General features: G+C 41.7%; 1 protein-coding gene across 1 annotated transcript in view; it reads left to right on the top strand.

The window, feature by feature from the left end:
* Positions 1-21,283, top strand: part of LOC125466318 (beta-1,4 N-acetylgalactosaminyltransferase 2-like) — a 55,214-nt gene extending 33,931 nt beyond the window's left edge. Inside the window, exons 7-12 of the mRNA XM_048560669.2 lie at positions 5,751-5,931; positions 9,777-9,863; positions 9,969-10,156; positions 13,458-13,598; positions 14,935-15,160; positions 20,062-21,283. Of these exons, the coding sequence (XP_048416626.1) occupies positions 5,751-5,931; positions 9,777-9,863; positions 9,969-10,156; positions 13,458-13,598; positions 14,935-15,160; positions 20,062-20,273 (1,035 nt within the window). The 3' untranslated portion in view covers positions 20,274-21,283. The remainder of the gene's footprint in view (positions 1-5,750; positions 5,932-9,776; positions 9,864-9,968; positions 10,157-13,457; positions 13,599-14,934; positions 15,161-20,061) is intronic.
* The last annotated feature ends 357 nt before the right edge of the window (positions 21,284-21,640 follow it).

Below are 21,640 nucleotides of genomic sequence, written 5' to 3'. Positions count from 1 at the left end.
ATCCACGAGACATAAGTTCTTGACAACATCTACATTTTGGAGACCCCTGGATGATCCTGGGGAGTTCAACTTGTATTTGGCAGCAACCTTTGCTTGAGACAATCATGTTTGCTCCCCACAACAATATATTATCCTCTATGGTGATCTGGTCTCTCAGGGTCCAAAAATGTTTTAATTTCTGGTTCTGACGGCCCTTTGGTTGCCCCCACCATCACCCATTGTTTCAGTTTTGAAAGGGCTAGATGTTTCTGCATCCAAACTCTGATATTGTCAGCTGTGAGTAGGAGCATGCCCAGAAATGTAATACCATTACAGACTGTTCCATTGAGTGTGCCACCGGTGATGTATCTGCTACTCAGCTTCATGGATGGTGTTCTAACTTATCATTATAAGCACATAGTATTAAAGTCCAACCACTGAATGTGGCCCAAAGTTACATGCGGCACTGCCTTGTCCTCTCTAAGCAAATCAGGTAAGGGCTTGTGGTCCGTGACTATCTCAAATTTTCATCCATAAAGGTAATGGTGGAACTTCCAGACACCAAATATGCCCACCAGCCCTTCCTTCTCTAGCTGGGCTTATTTACATTCTGGATGTTTACGCTATTGGCATTCCTCTGAGAAATATCACACCATATGGGGAGGCATTGTATGTCAATACCAGATCTTTCTTGAAATCATATTGTACCAACAACTTAGCAGATGATAGCTGTTTCTTTACTTCACTGAAAGTTATGGCTTCTCTATGCAACCATTTCCAAAGCTGACCATTTTTTTAAGAGTTGATGCAAAGGTGACAGGATGGAGACCAGCTGATGTATGAACTTTCTATAATAATTTACCAGTTCAAGAAATGACCTAAGCTCCTGGGTAGAGTTGGGAGCCAGGGCACCTTTGATGGCCCTGGCTTTATCTTCCAACTTGTTGACGCTGTCATCCAAGTAGGTCACTTTAGGGACCTGGAACACACATTCTTCCCTTTTCAGACATATGTCCACCTTGGAGAAATGCCTTAGGACTATATCCAACCTCTCTAAAGTGTTCATTGGTCGTCTTCCCTGTCATTAGAAAGTCATCCAGGTAAATGACAACCTTGCAAGATGTTCTCTATCGTCTGGTGAAAAACTGAACGGGCTGACAATACCCAAATGGCAGGCTAAGTGTATTGGGACAAACCCTGACAAATATTAATTCCAGGCTACTTCTAGGAATCCTCATCTAACTGCAATTGCAAGTATACATGGCTCATGTCCATCTTCCTAAAGGATAGACCCCAGCCAGCTTTGCGTATAAATCCTCTGTCTAAGGGAATGGGTATTTATCCAGCTGCAAAAAATGGTTTACCATTTGTTTAAAATGGTATTCAATGCTCTGGACAGTCGTTCATTTGAGTGGAAGCCAATCTTCCCAATCAGACTGACTTCCAAGCAGGAAATCTGTTGGATGTGAGGAAGGTCGGGGAAAAAAGCTGGTTTTATTCTGTCTGGATTGCGTTCTGTCATAAACAGGCAAATCCTTCCCTTAACACCACTACTTAATTGCAGTCTTTTCATATTCCTTTCTCATAGTTCAGTCTTTAAATTCAACCATGATACAGCTGGACTGCTTTATCATTAAATACAAAGATACATTCCACTGAGAAAGGAAGATTGTCAGACAGGAATAAGCCAATCATGGTACATCAAATTGAAAATAAGAAAACATACCATGTAGCAAAGATGTGGTAAACCAGGGGATTGGGAAAGTTTAAAAACTAATTAAAGATGACTGAAACAATAGTAAAAAGGTAGAAAATAGGGTTTTAGGGAACGTTTGTAGCTCAGGTTGTTCATATGTTTGTTGACTTGCTTGCCAAGCTGATAAGATTGTTTGCAGATGTTTCTCGTTAGTAGCTGTTGTCGTGTTGTTGGCTTGTGGGCTACCTTGATTCCTAGGCAGCAGACAGCCTGGTGGTCATCTCAGATATGCCCTTAATGTATGATAGAGTGACTCAGCGGTTGTGGGCATCATTAATCATTACCCTGAGCATTCTGAAGCTGTTCAGTTCAGCTGTTTAGTGGTGGATTGTATTTTACATTGTGTGGCAGTACCTCTTTTCTGATGCATTCATGTAGGAATTGAGGTTGCTTGCGGATGGCATTCACTCGGATGGCAATGGCTTCCCATCGTTGGGCTCATTTGAGTGTATTGCCCCATAGGTTTTCAAAGTTTTGAGAAGATTGGTAGCGACAGAGTTGCATCAAAACACCGTTCACGCAAGCCACAACATACTGCAGCACCCCGAAGCTACACAAAGCTGAGGAAAAACCCCTATATAGCATCTTTGCCCAAAAAGCAAGTCCATCAATACCTACACAACAGACTACAACATGAAGACACATGTCCAGAGAATGAAGGATCCAACAACCACAACTAACAGAACTCCCAACAGGAGCTTGAACAGTTCATCCACTTCATCAACACCTTCCACCCCCACCTCAAGTTCACCTGGGCCATCTCCAACACATCCCTCACCTTCCTGGACCTCTTTATCTCCATCTCAGGCAGCCAGCTAGAAACTGATGTCCATTTCAAGCCCACCAATTCCCATAGCTACCTAGAATACACTTCCTCCCACCCACCCTCCTGCAAAAACTCCATCCCTATTCCCAATTCCTTCGCCTCCGCTGCATCTGCTCCCAGGATGAGGCATTCCACTCCCGCGAGATGTCCTCGTTCTTCAAGGACCGCAACATCCCCCCCTGCAGTGGTTGAGAATGCCCTTGACCACGCCTCCCGCACTTCCCGCAACACACCCCTCACACCCCACCCCCACAACAATTGTCCTAAGATTATCCCCCTCGTCCTCACATACCACCCCACCAACCTCCGGATACAACGTAACATCCTCTGACACTTCCACCATCTACAGTCCGACCCCACCAACCAAGACATTTTTCCATCTCCACCCTTGTCTGCCTTCCACCCGAGACCACTCTCTTCGTGACTCCCTTGTCCGCTCAACATTCCCCTCCAACCCCACCACACCCGGCACCTTCCCCTGCAACCGCAGGAAGTGATACATTTGGCCCCACACTTCCTCCCTCACCCTCATTCCAGGCCCCAAGATGATTTTCCATATTAAGCAGACGTTCACCTGCACATCTGCCAATGTGGTATACTGTACCCGGTGTGGCTTTCTCTACATTGGGGAAACCAAGCAGAAGGTTGGGGACCTCTTTGCAGAACACCTCCACTCGGTTCGCAATAAACAACTGTACCTCCCAGTCGTGAACCATTTTAACTCCCCCTCCCATTCCTTAGACGATATGTCCATCCTGGGCCTCTTGCAGTGCCACAATGATGCCACCCGAAGGTTGCAGGAACAGCAACTCATATTCCTCTTGGGAACCCTGCAGCCCAATGGTATCAATGTGGACCTTCACAAGCTTCAAAATCTCCCCTCCCCCCCACTGCATCCCAAAACCAGCCCAGCTCGTCCCTGCCTCCCTAACCTGTTCTTCCTCTCACCTATCCCCTCCTCGCACCTCAAGCCGCACCTTCATTTCCTACCTACTAACCTCATCCCGCCTCCTTGACCTGTCCATCCTCCCCGGACTGACCTATCCCCTCCACACCTATACTCTCCTCTCCACCTATCTTCTCCTCTATCCATCTTCAGTCCGCCTCCCCCTCTCTCCCTATTTATTTCAGAACCCTCTCCCCATCCCCCTCTCTGATGAAGGGTCTCGGCCCAAAACGTCAGCTTTTGTGCTCTTGAGATGCTGCTTGGCCTGCTGTGTTCATCCAGCTCCACACTTTGTTAAGAGAACCAACATTGTTTGCAAGATACCATGCAAAGACTGCCAAAAACACGACATAGGACAGACCAGAGGAAACTAGCTATCCAGATTCACAAACACCAACTAGCTACCAAAAGACATGACAAACTATCACTCATTTCAATAGACATGGACAAAGAGCGACACCAATTTGACTGGGACAATGTAGCCATCCTAGCACAAGCCAAGCAGAGACACGCATGAAAATTCCTGGCGGCCTGGCTCTCAAACTGAAACTTTATTAACAAACATGAAGAGCTAGGTCCCATATACCAACCACTAAGAAATAAATCTGTAGGTGATGACACCCACGCTAGCAAACCGAGAGACATAAATAACAAGTGGGATACATCACTGACGCTTCACTGGGGGCGTACTGGAGGTTACCTAGTAAGGTGACAAAACGTCTGCAAACAAACTTAGCAACTCAGTGAGCAAGTCAACAAATGCAGGTAGAAAATAAGCTTTGGGGATCAACTCGCAAATAATGTCAAGATTGACAGCAAGAGTCTTTTGCAACAAATAAGAAAAGATAGCGAATGAGAGCAAAGGTCTCTTCATCAATGAGGCTGGCAAAATAATCATGGGGAACCGAGAAGTGGCAAAGGTGTTGAATAAATGTTTTGCATCAATCTTCATGGTAGAAAACACAATAACATTTAAGAAATACTAAGGAATTAAGGGGCAAAAGGGAGAGAAAGAACTACATTATGTATTACTAGAGAAGAAACACCAATGGAGCTAATGGCTGATAAGACCCTAGATCGGATGTATTGCATTCTAAGCTATTAAAGGCTGTGGTTACAGAGATATTGGATACATTGGTAGTAATCTTGCAAGGTTACGTAGATTCTAAAATAGTCCTTGAGGATTGGAAAACTTCCCATTTGTTCAAAAAGGGAAAGAGACACAAAAATGGTAAGTATAGGCCAGTTAGCTTGTCATCTGTTGCTGGGAAAATGTTAAAGTCTATTATATTTGTTGCATTGGAACATTTAGAAATACATAATGTAATCAAGCACAGTCTGCATGGCAAGGGTAGGGAATCTGTACAGTTTCTCATGACAGGGCTGTGGATGCTGGGTTATTGAGTATATTCAAGGCTAATATAGATATATTTTTATCAATAAGGAAAATGGGAAAAGGCAGGAAATTTGAATTGAGGATGATCAGATCAGTGATTATCTCATTGAATGTCAGAGGAGATCTGGTGGACCAAATGTTTCCTACTTCTTATGAAATCGCATCTTACGGGTGTTATAGATACCAGACAACACATTGCAGCACAACAGCACCTCTGCACATTCAATGAAAGATTTAAAGCTAAAAGACGTAAATTGACAAAGCATTTTTCAAGACCACCAGACAAATTAGGCATTTTACAGACACAGATGGATGCAAGTACATTCAATATTGCAGTGTAGGAACCATTCCAGCCAATTTCTGTACAAAAACAGCAACGTGAAAATGATCAAATCATCAGTTTTTGTGATGTAGCTTTAGGAATAAATACTGGTCCGAATACCCGATGGCACACCTGTTCTTGTTCAACACAGTGTTTTATATCTCCTCAAGTAAGAAGATGGCATCCAGTCTGTCTTATCTCAAAGACAACATTCCAACAATGCAGCAATTCCCCATTTTTTTTGGTGTGTCAGGATTCTTTTTTGCACCCAAGACCAGAAGTGGAGTATAAATCTGAAACTGGCAACTCAGAAGACTACTACCAACTTAGCCACAACTGACATTCATTCACACTATATTCAAATAATAAATGGTGTGATCATGCACTCAAAATATCTTAACAATCACTATCTTTTCCAGATGCTCATTTGCACAAACATCTGTAGCATTCTACAAAACTCTGCATCATATTTTACCCATTAAAGGGCATTATGTGAGTTTACTAATCTATTTTCTTGTTATTTAGGTGAAACTAACAGCTACACAAGGAGTATTTAACACAATTGCTGAGGTCCCTAAGGCTGTGCTGAAAGGATTAGGTGAAAAAGAGTTAATATTAAAAAGCCCAAACTTGGAACTCATAAATGCTGTGCTTAAATATATTACTTACACCAGCACAAACTACCACATAAATACAGCTGATATAGGTAAGTATACACCTTAATGCTTTAATTATTAATATAGCCTCAAAATACCTTTCCATTCAATCTGAAGGTAAAATCAACCCCTTAACTGATAAATTATTCCAAACCTTCCTTTATGGCATACACATTAAAAACACTTACTTTTCCAGCTATTGACTGTGCTAGGAGACATTATAGTGAACAAAATGATAGCCGTTTGTAAATTAGAAATTTCATCTTCTAGTTAGCACCCACATTTCTAAACCCAGATCCCCCTAAACACCAAGACATCTGCTTTAACCGATTCCTATCACTGCCTTAGCTCATTGACTCCTTGCACAAACATCTGTAGCATTCTACAAAACTCTGCATCATATTTTACCCATTAAAGGGCATTTATGTGAGTTTAATCATCTATTTTCTTGTTATTTAGGTGAAACTAACAGCTACACAAGGAGTATCTATCTATTGTCTTTATGACCTCCAGACTTAGATATTCCAAAGCACAGCTGGTCATACTTCCATCTTCTATCCTTATAAAATTGAGTTGATACAAAATTCTGCTCCCAGAATCATAACTTGTATCATACCTGGTTTACCCATCACCCCTTTGATCATTGACCTGCATTGGCTCTCAATCCATCTATGCCTTTAATTTTACAATGTTGCTCCTTATTTGTAAATCCCACAATAGTTTCAAGCCTAATTTCATAACCTCCTCCAGCCCTTCAATAGTCCAGATTCCAGCCACCCCTCCAATTTTCACTTCCTACTCTACTCTAATTTTAATATCATTTATGGAGCACCTTGAACTGTTCAGGCCATAAATGTATAATTATATACCAAAGCAAAATATAAAACCCACACTGAGAAGTATTCATCACAGAGACACTTACAGGCCAAGCATTTTGAAACAGTTTCTGTTCCTGGACCAGTCCACTTATATAGAATTTCACAGCAACTCGCAGAAAAAAAAATCAGCAGATGCAAACTGCATTGCCCAAACATTAAGATCAGTGTATCAGTAAATACGGATACATATCAATCTTCAACTTGCACAGCCAACTATATATCCACAGAAAGCAGGAATACATGATTCAGGGAGATAAAAGTATACTTTTCCATCTGGAAGACTACAAGTCAGTTAAATGGTTTAAGTCACCATCCCATGACTGGACATCCATTGGTATTCAAACACACTGTGCTGATAGGATGTAGCATGTTTCCTGTTTGCTAACCATGTCACTCTCATTAATGTTGCTGTGGGAAGGGACTTGATACTTCCTCATGGCTGCATTCTCAATTTCTTTCATAAAACAAGTGCCAATGTCATCCATTCATTATTTTTGTCAGAAGAGCTCAAAGGTAGGATGAACTGAGACAAAATACCTCATGAAATGTAGAAATATAGAAGGTAGGAGGAGGGGGAGGTCATTCAGCCCTTCAAGCATGCTCTGCCATTCTTCATGATCATGGCTGGTCATCCAACTCAATAACCTAATCCTGGTTTCTCCCCATTAGCCTTGATCCCATTCACCCCAAGTGCTATATCTAGTCAACTCTTGAATGCATTCAATGTTTTGGCATCAACTACTTCCTGTGGTAATGAATGCCACAGGCTCACCACTCTTTGGGTGAAGAAATGTCTCCTCATCTCCATCCCAAATGGTCTGCCCGGAATCCTCATACTGGTTCTTGTTCTGGACATACCCACCACTGGGAAAATACTCCCCTCATCTACCCTGTCAAGTCTTGTTAGAATTTTATAAGTCTCTATGAGATCACAGCTTATTTGTCTGAAATCCAGTGAAAACAACCCTGATCTAGTCAATTGTTCCTCAAATATCAGTCTTGCCATTTCCGGAATCAGCCTGGTAAACTTTCACTCCTTCAAGAGCAAGGGCATCCTTCCTCAGAAAAAGAGACCAAAACTGCACACAATATTCTAGGTATGGCCTCGCTAAGACCTGATATAACTTCAACAACACATCCTTGCTCCTGTACTTGAAACCTCTTGCAATGAAGGCCAACATATCATTTGCCTTCTTTACCCCCTGCTGCACCTGCATGCTTACCTTCAGTGACTGTTGCACAAGGACACCCAGGTCTCACTGCCTGCTCCCCTCTCCCAAATTACAGCCATTCAGGTAGTAATCTGCCTTCTTGTTTTTGCTTTTGAAGTGAATAACCTCACATTTATTCAAATAATACTGCATCTGCCACTGATTTGCTCGCTCACCCAACCTGTCGAGATCATGCTGAAGGATCTCTACATCCTTGTGACAGTTCACCCTCCTACCCAACTTAGTATTATCTGCAAACTTTAGATGTTACATTTTGTTCCCTTGTCTAAGTCATTCATATATATTGTGAAAATCTGGGGTCCCAGCACCGTTCCCTGTGGGACCTCATTGCTTACTGCCTGCCAACTTGAAAAGGACCCATTAATTCCAATTGTTTGTTTCCTCTTTGTCAACCAGTTTTCTTTCCATTTCAATACACTTCCCCCAATCCCATGCGCTTTAATCTTGCACAATAATCTATTTGTCAAATCTTTCTGGAAGTCCAAATAGACCACATCAACTGGCTCCCCCTTGTCAACTCTACTAGTTACATCTTCATAGAATTCCAACAGATTTGTCAAGCATGATTTCCTCTTCATAAATCCCTGCTGACTCAGTCTCATCCTGCCACTGCTTTCTAAATGCTCCGCTATAAAGTCCTTGGTAATGGATTGGAGAATTTTCCCCACTTCTGAAGTTAGGCTTACCAGTTTGTAATTCCCTGTTTTATATCTACCTCTTTTTTTAAAGTAAGAGATTCAATGGTCTTGACAAAAACTATCTATCCTGTAATGGAATTGCCAAAATTTCAGGATGAGTAGGATAGTAGTAATGATAACATGTCTCATTTGGAAGATCCAGAAATGTCCTTCTTCTCCCAACATCACAGGTGCAAGTTTTCAACCAAATCAATTGATTTAACTTTATATCAGGAATTGACCAAAACCACTGGCCCTGACAACATTCTAACACTAACAATGAAGATTTGTGTTCCAGAACTATCTATATTTTCAAGCGTATCTACAACATTGACAATGTGGAAACTTGCCCAGGTATGTCCTGTGCATGAAAGCATCTGAAACCCAACTTGGCCAATTATCACTGCATCAGTCGTCTATCCATCATCAGCAAAGTGATGAAAGAGATTGTTGACAGTGGCATCAAGTGGAACTTGCAAAGGAATACCCTATGGACTGACACTCAGCTGGGATTACACCAGCACACTTTGGCTGCTGACTTCACTGTACTAATCAGATCAAAGGAGCTGCTTTATTGGAACCTCATCAACAAACTTCAACATTCACTCCTCCCATCTCTGACAGACATTAGCAGCAGTGTGTAACATCTACAAGATGCATTGCAATAACTCATCAGGCTCTTCCAACGGCACCTTTGATACCTGAAACCTCCACCACTGAGGAGGACAAGGGTATGGGAACACCACCACTAGCAAGTTCCTCTCCAAACCACTCATGGTCCTGACTTGGAACTATGTCACTGTCACTGGATCAAAATCCTAGAACTCTCTTCCAAACAGCACCATTGGTGTCTCTGCACCCCAAGAGGTGCAGCATTTCAAAAAGGCAGCTCACTGCCCCACCTTCGGCAATTAGTGATTGATGCAATACGTGCTAGCCTAGTCAGTGATACACACACGAAGGAATAAAAAATAAATAAATTGTCGTAATGGCTTAAATGTTTTCTGTTGTTTTTGTTACAATCAGTCAGTTAAATTTTATAAGTCTGCTACTTGAAAAATGTATTATTTTGAACTTAATTTTGTGTTTGTTTTACTTTTTACAAAAGTGTCTTTTCAGTTTGAAGAGCATGTTGCTGAATTTCCGATTATTATCAGGCAGCCCCCAATGCCACGGTTGTTTGATCCTGGACCAGGTAAATATGGTTTTATTTTGGGTCAAAAAAATTTAGAGATTTGATCAATATGTTTAAATAAAATTTGTTTCTTTGATTAACTCGGATTGTCTTTCCTCATTACAGACAATGACATCAATTCCTTGGTAACCATTACAACAAAGACATTTTTAAGATATCACAAGCTTCGAGTCTTGATAGACAGCATTCGGAGATTTTACCCGAACATGACGATAATCATTGCGGACGACAGCGAAGTTCCTGAAAAAATTGAAGGACCACACATCGAACAATACTTCATGCCATTTGCAAAAGTATAGCAAAGATTTCCTTATTCAATTTATATTCTATACAGATTTGAGACGGGTATTTGATTTGAAAGCACAATTCAATGATTTGGCATTATATATGATACCTTAACTGATTTCTAGCCTGTCACACCTTAATGAGGTATAGCACATTGGAAATCAAACTCTGATGTTCCCAGAGTCATCACCAAAATTAAAGATTTTATAACTGCATGTGAAGTTCCCAATTTACCTCATTTTAAATCCATGTTGGCAGGAAGAGCCGACCAAGATTCTGTACTTAACAAGAATGACTATTTCTTACAAATCAATAGATTCTAGCTACAGATAAATAACTATGAGCTACTGACATATAACTTGACTAATTACAACTCTGACCCTCATATAAGGCTCCCCCTGCACACACAAACAGACAGACAAAAGATATTGCAACATGGGTAGAAGGATTAACTGGGAAGGCACGGCAATGACCCCTGTTCATAGGGTTTGCTGGCATGATCATTTTGTTTCTCAGGATTCATTGTTTTTCAATCTCTTTTCTCTAAGTACTTTCACTTCCTTGCAAGCGACACAGATTAACTAGCTGTCACAGTACAAAGTTTCTGACTTTGTTGTTAAAAGCAACAGCTTACAGTGACTGAGATCATGGGAACTGCAGATGCTGGAGAATCCAAGATAACAAAGTGTGGAACTGGATGAACACAGCAGGACAAACAGCATTTCAGGAGCACAAAAGCTGATGTTTCAGGCCTAGACCCTTCATCAGAAAAGGGGGAGGGAGAGAGGGGGAGGTGGACCGAAGATGGCGAGAGGAGAGGATAGGTGGAGAAAAGACACACAAGCTAAAGGGGCAGGGATGGAGCCAGTAGAGGTGGGTGTAGGTGGGGAGGTAGGGAGGGGATAGGTCAGTCCAGGGAGGATGGCCAGGTCAAGGGGGCGGGATGAGGTTAGTAGGTAGGAAATGGAGGTGCAGCTTGAGGTTGGAGGAGGGGATAGGTGAGACGAAGAACAGGTTAGGGAGGTGGGGATGAGCTGGGTTGGTTTTGGGATGCAGTGGGGGAGGGGAGATTTTGAAGCTTGTAAAATCCACATTGATACCATTGAGCTGCAGGGTTCCCAAGTGGAATATGAGTTGCTGTTCCTGGCATCGTTGTGGCACTGCAGGAGGCTGTTCCTGCAACCTTCGGGTATGATCTGATCCTGGGTTGCCTGTTCATTTTAAGATATTCAGTTAATTAAAAATTAATAGGAACTTTCCCCTTACATTACATTGAATCCTATGTTCTGATGATCCATATATGAGCTGCTTTTCAGACAATCCAATCCTGAAAAAAAAACTTGCATTTGTGTAGACATTAAATCAGTGTAAGTAATGCTTTTGTCTAAACCCTCTTCCAATTGAACAAATTTATCACTCCCTGTTGGCCCCTCTTACTGTTGCTTTTGTGGCTTGGACAGTTTCACTTATGAGATCAGGAGAGGGGTGTAGCATTTGGGACAGTGACCAGTTCAGGTACATCTGAGACGGATGGGACAGGTGACATTGTTTCACTTCCCTTCTGTTCAAGGCAAGTGTAGAGTGCATTGAGCTCAACAGGTAGGGATGTACTGTTGCCTGCAATTGTCTTTGACTTCGCTTTATAGCCCATTATGTTGTGTAAGCCTTGTCATGAATGAAGGGTGTTCATGTGGTCAGTCTGGGTTCAATCTCAGTTTGGTGCTGCCTCTTAGCTTCCCTGATGGCCTTGTGAAAGCCATATCTGCATTTCCTTTAAAGGTCAGAATCACCCTACTTGAATGCTTCAGACCTGGACTTCATTAGTGGGTGGATCTCCTGGTTCATCCCTGGCTTTTGGTTGGGGAATGTTCATACTAACTTCTTTGGTACACAGTCACCTACACACTTACAAATGAAGTCTGTAACAATAGTGGCATATTCATTCAGGCTGGCCACTGAGTTCTTGATTATGGACCAGTCCACTGACTCTAAGCAGTCCTGCTGGAGACCTTCTGCTTCCTCAGACCAGAGCTGCACTACTTTCTGTATCAGGTCCTTTTTCTTCAATTTCTGCTTGTAAGCCAAGAGTTGAAGCACAGCTTTATGTTATGATTTTGCAAAATGCAAATGGGGGAACGGGATGCTACGCATCTTTGATGGTTATGTAGCAATGGTTAAAGATTTCAGACTTTTGGTGGGACAGGAGGTATGTTTTTGAAATTTTAGTAGCGCATTATTGAGATTGGCCTTTTGAAGTCACTGAATATGATGAACATTGGAGTATTCCATTTCAGACTGTTTGTAACATTGTCAAATGCGCTCTTCACTTCTGCATGGGTGAGATATAGACCATTGTCAGGATAGCGGAGGTGGACTTGCATGCAGGTAGTATGGAGGGCCTCGTGGTATTATCATTGGACTAAGCCAGAGACCCAAGTAATGTTCTCGGGGCCTGGGTTCAAATCCTGCCATGGCAGGTGGTGGAACTTGAATTCAATGAAAAATCTTGAATTAAGAGTCTAATGATAACCATGAAGCTACTGTCAATTGTCATAAAAACCACCTGATTCGCGAATGCCCCTTCGAGAAGGAAACTGCCATCCTTACCTGCTCTGCCCTACACATGACTCCAGATCCACAACAATGTGGCTGACTGTTAACTCCCCTCTGGACAATGAGAGGTAAGCAAAAAATGCTGACATTGCCAGTGATAGTCTCATACTGTGAATGAATAATAAGGAAGAAAACACCATCAGCAATTTGCTCATCACGCCAGATCACAGAATGAAGATGAACTGGGTGCTGGGAAGCTGCATAAAGCAGATATACCCTGTTATCCTCAATGTTCTCATCAATTCCAAATGACATGGGCTCTGCAACTTCCTATCTCAGAATTGTTAGAGCCACATCATTGACACAGTTCAGGAGATGCAGGTGTCCTCGACCACTCTACTAGTTCTCTTCAGTTCCACTCAATTGTGTGCGACCATTTCCCACAAAGCAGAGGGCAGAATATCAGTGACCGTGTGACACGGTATGCCTGCGATAGTTTTATAACTGGAGGCATCAGTAAGTGCATGTAGTGTTAGGCTTAAATAGGACATATTCAAACCAGATCATAAAGGGTTCATTGTTAAGGGTTAATTGGACATGCTAATGAGCAAATGAATGAAAGTCGAAGAGTACAGTAATCCCACAACTATTACTTACATTTCACTTTAAGCTAAATACTTCTCGTAACATAATTTCAAAGAACCAAGTTCTCCTCATTTATGGATTTTGAAACTCTTGCTATGTCCTTCTTCACAGGGATGGTTTGCTGGAAGAAACTTGGCAGCTTCTCAGGTCACAACTAAATACCTTCTTTGGGTGGATGAAGACTTTTTGTTCACAGAAGATACAAAATTGGAAAAATTGTTAGAAGTATTGGAAAACACAGACTTGGATGTGGTAAGAATGGGATCGAATGAAAAATGAAAGAATTTTCTCAAATATTTCAATCTGATGACATCTCAAATTGATGCATTCCAAAAATGAATTCTAACTTGTGTATTAAATGTAGAGATTGCTGTTTTGTTCATTGTTAGACACAAATATGAATTTCCACCTATTACCCTCGAGCTCAGAGTCAATCATTGAATAAAGCTGGAAATTAATTTTATCAATGTTTCCCCTACCTAAAAAAAAATGATGGGCTTTGTTCAGCAAAGAGACTAAAAGATGAAAGACTAAAATAGGAACTCAATTTATCTCACATCCAGCCGTTCCCACTTTTGGCAAAATAGGTTATAAGACTGTGACCAACTCTGTTCAGGATGACATTGGTCAGTCCAATGGTTTAAGGAGTCTGTATGCCTTCATTTCAAGGTTCCATTTTTTTTTACTTTCTTTAAAAGGAGGCAGGAAATGTTGAATACATAAGGAAAATTATTGCAATGCTTTTGGTCTAGGAGGAAAATAGATCTTACTTTTCAGCCACCATCCTGACGACTATCACTCTACCTCAAAATCAGATACTCTGAATTCCCAGTCCCCAGGGACCAACGGGCCTTAACTCCCAGTTACAACTTTGCACTGGCCATGTTCCAACACAACTGCTGGTAATCTGTAACTTACTGAAAAAAAATGCAGGATGTTAAAGAAACCCACCTTTGCAGGCCCTTAACTCAATGTTTGAGGAAGGGATGAAGGACAGGAGGAATGTATGAAGAAGGAATGGAGGAAATGACAGAGGCAAGGTGGAAGTAAAGGAGCAAGGTTGGAAAGGAGAAATAAATTCAGGAAGGAACAGAAGGAGGAAGAAATTAAGGAAGGGAGGGTGGAGGAAGATAGGAAGGAAGGGAGTGATGGATGAAGGAAGGAAAGGAGGAATAAAGGAAGGAAAGAAGAAGAAAGAGAAAAAGGAACCAATGGAATAATGGGAAAAGTGGAGAATGAAGGGAATATACCTCACAAGTATCTGCTTCTTTAAATGTATTCAAGGGAGGAAAACTGAGAACAAAGCTTTCCAAGGTTGAGGTGAGAGGACAGGTGGAGTTAGTTGTGATCTGTATTTCTGAGGTGCTTTGAGGCAAGAATGGCTGAAAACCCACCACTATACCTCACTTCATGGTTCTCCACTTCTCAGCGAGAGGTTGTGACAATTAAAAATCCTGAAATGTGCTCCCAGTGGGAAGAGACTTAGCAAACACTGACATTGACACTTGTGAGAGTAAAAAAAACATATCATTGAGGAAGAAAGGTACATCATACCATTTTTCAATCACATGAATTATAATCTTTATAGGTTGGAGGCTCAGTAGACAGGAATCAATTCCACTTTCGGCTGTGGTATGAAAATGGCAACCTTGATGATGGAGAATGCTTGATTTCCAAGACTGGGGGCTTTCATGGCTTGGACGGGTTTCCACACTGTGTGGTAACCACTGGTGTGGTGAATTTCTTTCTGGCAAGGACATTGAAGATACTGAGTGTTGGATTTGACCCTCGACTGGCCAGGGTAGCTCACTCAGGTAAGTGAACCATTCAGTTGTGCTGCTCCTCTGTCATTACCACTATTAATTGATGATAATCAACTAGGGAGCCAAAATGTACCATGAACATGAGTCAGGGATTTTGTGACAAAATGGGGTTGAGAACCAAGGAAGGTCAGCACAAAACCTCCTTCCACCAGCTGCGCTGCTCATTCTCAGCATGGCCCAAGGTTTTGGACATTTTCCAGGAGGCCAGGTTGTGAATAAATGTAGGTCAATCAGCAGTGAACCCCAATTAAAGCTTCTCTCCTGCATTGACTGGAAATTTCCAGTTAGCCTATTGACCCTAGATTGGCCAAAACACGGCCAGCGAAAGGAAGGCAGTGATTGGCCAAGGTCTAACCTTCCAGACTGCTTTAAATGCAAGCCTCTTCCACACACCATCATTGCCAAAGATAAAGAACGATCAGAGCGGCAGTTGCATTCCTTCACAAAGGTGATCTATCAGCTATGGGAATTCTAACTTCCACACATTTTAGACAGCTGAAAGGGCACCTATATTCTTTAACTGCTACACTCCCAGCTATCAACCCTTCAATATCACCAACGATCCTTAATGAGACTGTGAACATGCCCCTGGTTATCAATCAACAAAACATGCAAATGTTGTTTTATTCCATTGCATTGCAGGCTTCAGGCCAGAACTGATCCCAATCCCAAACAGAAAGTCAAACCCATCTTTTCAGAAAGTTGTTTCGATCTGACAAAATATTAGACTTAAAAACAGAAATTGCTGGAAAAGCTCAGCAGGTCTGGCAGCATCTGTGGAGAGAAATCAGAGAAATTAACTCTGCTTTTCAGCATCCACAGTTGTTTCAGTTTTTGTAAAATATTAGTTTTGTTTTACCTATAGATCGTGATTCAAAAAAGCAAAATACAAACTGAAATCAACATGAAAATTACTAATCTGAATACAGAAACTTAAATTGCCTTGTTCTGCACATGAATCACTTATTCAGATGGTTTAGGAATCCTTACAATAATGATGATTTATGTGGTTTGCCATTGATTTAATGTCTGTTGGTTAGTTTTACATTGCAGTTTCACACTGAGGTGTCATTCCAGACCAGAAACTTCACTAAGGTTAAGTCAACATAGTCCCAATCTCTCATTGAGAGAAGACAACTGGTGGTGAGTTTAACCTGAAGGTTAAGTGCAGGGCATAAATCCAGAAAGTATCTTGGTGAGCTGGTAGTACAGACAAATCTGTGTCATGTTGTGAACTCCTTCTGGAAAACTCAACATGTCAGTGAGCATTCAGATTTTCCAAATGTCCTGCTATTTCTTCCTTATGGAATGCTCTCAAGCAGTTTCCCAACCACCGATATAGCACTTACTTTGTCATTCCTCACACAACTAACGTATCATTTGCGCAGGTGCAGATCAGGTACAATAGTGTACTAACCAGCTCATTGTTTAGCTTCTCAGTGAGGCCTAATTTGGTTCAGTATCCAGTAAATCTTCAGTGCCAATTCCGTTCCACTTTCTGCTTGACAGAAACTATGACCTGCTTGCAGCTCTCTGGCCATGGCAGAGAATTTGCGATATTTGTTTTTCAACTTGCTGCCACCATGTGGTATTCTTGATCTCTCCGTGTTAATACAGAATATTAGAGTCTGCCAAAGTAAGGAAAATAGTAACCTTATTATGAAGGATCTCACTATAACTTCAACCTATCAGACAAGGTCATTTATGTAAATGACTTGGATGTGAACATAGGAAGTATAGTTCGTAAGTTTGCAGATGACGACAAACCTGGAGGTGTAGTGGACAACAAAGAAGGTTACCTCGGAGTACAACAAGATCTTGATCAGATGGACCAGTGGACCGAGAAGTGGCAGGTGGAGTTTAATTTAGACAAATGTCAGGTTCTGCATTTTGGAAAGACAAATCAGGGCAGGACTTATACACTTAATGGTAAGGTCCTGGGGAGTGAACTAAGAAACTTTGGATTGCAGGTTCATAATTCTTTGAAAGTGGAGTCACAGGTAGACAGGATAGTGAAGAAGGCATTTGGTATCCTTACATTTATTGGTCAATGCATTCAATATAGGAGTTAGGAGGTCATGCTGGGGCTGTACAGAACATTGGTTAGAAAACTTTTGGACTATTGCGTGCAATTCTGGTCTTCCTACAATAAGAAGGATGTTGTGGAATTTGAAAGGGTTCAGAAAAGATTTACAAGGATGACGCCAGGGCTGGAGGGTTTGAGCTATAAAGAGAGACTGAATAGGCTGGGGCTACTTTTTCTGGAGCGTTGAAGGCTGAGGGGTGACCTTATAGACGTTTATAAAATCAAAAAAGGGGCATGGATAGGGTGAATGGGAAATGTCTTTTCCCCAGGTTGGGGGAATTCAAAACCAGAGAGCATAGGATTCTGGCGAGAGGGTAAAGATTTACGAGGGACTTAAGGGGAACTTTTTCACCCAGAGGGTGGTGCTTGTGTGGAATGAGTTGCCAGGTGAAATGGTGGAGGCTGGTATGATTAGAACATTTAAAAGGCATCTGGATGGGTATGTGTATAGGAAGGATTTAGAGGGATATGGGCCAAATGTTGACAAATGGGACTAGATTAGTTCAGGATTATTTGGTCCATATGGACGCATTGGACGAAACGGCTTGTTTCCATGCTGTACAGCTCTATGACTCTGTGACTCTAAGATCATGTCATTTTCCATATCAGCATTTTAGATACTTAGACATAATTTGTTAGGCCACAAAAACCACAAAGGAGATGAACAGATTTTCTTGTGAGGGTGAACTGCTATAATTGGAATTCCCTGCCTGAATGTGCAGTGAAAGCAGATTCTATATTAAATTTCCAAATTAAATGGATGCAGGAAATATTACATCAGTGAAGTGGAATTAAGTATCTGAGTGCCCATAATCCCTATTTAAATAGAATTAAACAAGACTGGAGAGGCTCTTGTGCTAATCTATTACAGGCTACTAAATAGAGAAAAGGAGTTAAGGAGCAAATTTGTGGTTTTTATAAACAGAGGTGTACAGTGAAAAAGGAAGTTGTGCTAAACATATTAAAAACATGGAAACTAAATAAACACCAAAAGAACTGTGGATGCTGTAAATTAGAAACTAAAACAGAAATTTCTGGAAAAGCTCAACTGGTCTGGCAGCATTTGTGAAGAGAAATCAGAGCCAGCGTTTTGGGTAGAATGACCCTTCCTCAGAACAGAGAAGACAATTGTGAGGAAGGGTCACTCGACCCAAAATGTTATCTCTGATTTTACTTCACAGATACTGCCAGCCCTGCTGAGCTTTTCCAGCAATTTCTGTTTTTGCATTAGAAACATAGTTTGGCCCCACCTCAGCTGAGCACTCCACATTCGAAAGGATGTGATTAGAACATAGAACATAGATCATTGAACAGCAAAGCACAGCACCATACAGGCCCTTTGGTCCACAATGTTATGCCGACCTATTATCCTATTAAGGTCAATCTACCCTACATACCCCACATTTTACTATCTTCCATGTGCCTATCCAAGAGTTGTTTAAAAGTCGTTGCCAATGAAAGCCAACACACCATATGCCTTCTTTACAACACTATTAACTTGGGTCACAACTTTGAGGGATCTATGGACATGAAGCCCAAGATCAATTTGTTTCTCCACACTGCTGTGAATCTTGCCGTTAACCCTGCATTCTGCATTCAAATTCGACCTTCCAAAATGAATCACTTCACGCTTTTCTGGATTGAATTCCATCTGCCACTTCTTTGCCCAGCTCTGCATCCTGTCAAGTCCCGTTGCATCCTACAAAAGCCCTCCACGCTGTCCACAGCTCCACCAACCTTTGTGTCATCAGCAAAATACTAACCCACCCTTCCACTTCCTCATCCAAGTCAATTATTAAAATCACAAAGAGCAGAGGTACAAGAACAGATCCCTGCAACACACCACTGATCACCGAGCTCAATCTACTACCACCCTTTGCCTTCTATTGGACAGCCAGCTTTGTATTAGATTGGAGAAGTTATAAAATAAACAGAAAAGATGTACTTTAAATGCTGGGACTATTGAAAGCAAAAATGTTAAAGTCTGGATGAGATACATCCTAGTTTACAGAACAAAGTAAGATGGAAATGGCAGAAGATTTGACCAAAATCTTCCAAAATTCTTATAGGTGAGTGTGGCATCAGAGAGGATTGAAAATGTTATATTGCTGTTTAAAAAGGGGCAAAAGGATGAACCCAAAAACACAGGCCAATCATCCTATTGTCAACACTCATGAAACATAAAGACAATAATCCAGTGCAAAAATAATTAGCATTTAGAGATGCATGGGCTAGTAAATGAAAGCCAGCACAGTTTAGCGCAAGGGTTGCGTTATAATTAGGCTGATCATACTGATCAGCAGGAGGTCATTTCAGTTCTACCTGGTCTCATCCACGATCATAGGGGAACCCCAGCCCGGAACTCCTCCAGTCACCTCTTCGCATTGAGTGTTATCAACAACCCCAGCGGGAATTTTCCACTTCCAATAGAAAAGGTCAGTTCGATGTCCACATTGCTGCCTCTTGAGGTTCACATGTATCATTAGCACTTTCCACTTCCCCACCTCCAGCACCACATTTTAAATTTGGGAACAAAATCACAGAATACAGAAGCTCTTGCAGAAAACAGCCAGACAAAGTTAAGGAACTTGGTTGTCATTTTTTTTGAGGATTGAAGTTTATTAAACACAACTTTCCCCGAGAACATTTAATGAATGGAGAAGGTCTTGTAATGGTGTGAGCATTTTTTTGAGAGTTTTGGGTTTGATACGTTAAATAGTTTTTTTCATTATGTGCTATTCTAGCATGTCTGATTTTTCTGGATCAATGTTTCCACAACTAAAACTGAATTTGAAATTTTCCCTAGAGTTTTTCATTGACGGACTTGGCAGACTGCTTGTGGGATCGTGTAATGATGTCATCGTTCGCCATCAGACACACAAGAGTCCAACAAATGAATCACTGAAAGCAGTTGAACAAAAATATGCAAAATTTAGACAGCCCTCTAAGCATGACACAGATTACAAACTTGCACTACATTATTTCAAAAACCACTTAAAATGTTATACCAAGATTTAGTGGCTATGGTTGAACATAATGTCAATTGATCAATCTACACTTCCAATATCAAGCTCTATCTTAACACTATCTCTTTCAACCTTTCCACTCCCTCACTGTTGTCAGGCTGCTTCTGTAACAACCACTTCTGGATGCAGTGAACTCTTCTGCAATTCAAGATTTCTTCTTATTCTTTCATGGAATGTGGGAATCACTAGAAAGACTACTAATTGTTGACCATCACTAATAGCCTTGGAAAGGTATTGCCCAAACCACTTTCTTACACTGCTGCAGTCCATTTAGTAAAGACTGAAGCTATTTTCTTTGTTCCCACAGAGAAATGATTTCCATAAATTCTGTCCGCTCCCCAATAGTTTCAAACAAAGAGATTATAACCTTGGGATCCTATTTAACAAAGAGGTGAGCTTCTGGCCACATATGTTGTCAATTACCAAGACCACCTACTTCCTGTCAGCTCTTTCATCAGCACCTGAAACCTGCATCCATACTCAGAATCCTCTTGAGGGTAGGACATATAGAGTTTAGCAGCTGAGAGCTGGTCTGCAGGATCTTGGATGATAGTCCCTGAAGCCAGGGTGTGGGTGACCTTTGACAGTGTGACCACAGAGAAGCTGGAGAGCTATGGCCTATGGGAGGAGGGGGTTGCTTTCTTTTGCCCTAAGAGGTGGGATCCACACAGCGTGATTTTCCACAGACTCTGCACCCTTCTGGGGATGGCTATTTCCACACATTTGCACGACTCCAGGTTCAAGCATTCAAATACATTTCTAATGGCCTTCCATGTGGTGCTACTATCCACAAATATGACCTCATTCAAAGATCTGTTGGCCAAATTCTGACACCTGCCCATATCTCATTTGTTCATCATTCATTGCCCACAAATCTGCATTGGCACATGCTACATCAATTTTACAAATCTCAGCCTTCTTTTAAAATCAATCTATGCTCTCTTCCATTCCTATCTCTGAAACCTCCTCAAGCTCAACAATTTTCCTAGAAAACAAGGTGTAGAGCTGAATGAACACAGCAGGCCAAGCAGCATCAGAGGAGCAGGAAAGCTGACGTTTCAGGCCTAGACTCTTCTTCAGAAATGGGGCAGGGGAAAGGAGTTCTGAAATAAATAGGAAGAGAGGGTGAGGCAGATAGAGGAGAAGATAGGTGGAGAGGAATCAGACAGGTCAAAGAGGCGGGGATGGAGCCAGTAAATGTGAGTGTAGGTAGGGAGGTAGGGAGGAGATAGGTCAGTCCAGGGAGGACTGACAGGTCAAGGGGGTGGGAGGAGGTTAATAAGGAGGAGATGGTGGTGCGGCTTGAGGTGGGAGGAGGTAATAGGTGGAGGAAGAACAGGATAGGGAGGCAGGGACGAG

This window comes from Stegostoma tigrinum, chromosome 31, assembly GCF_030684315.1.
Source record: "Stegostoma tigrinum isolate sSteTig4 chromosome 31, sSteTig4.hap1, whole genome shotgun sequence".
NCBI lineage: Eukaryota > Metazoa > Chordata > Chondrichthyes > Orectolobiformes > Stegostomatidae > Stegostoma > Stegostoma tigrinum.
Note: the sequence above shows the minus strand (reverse complement) of the source record. Positions and strands in the feature narration are given on the sequence as shown.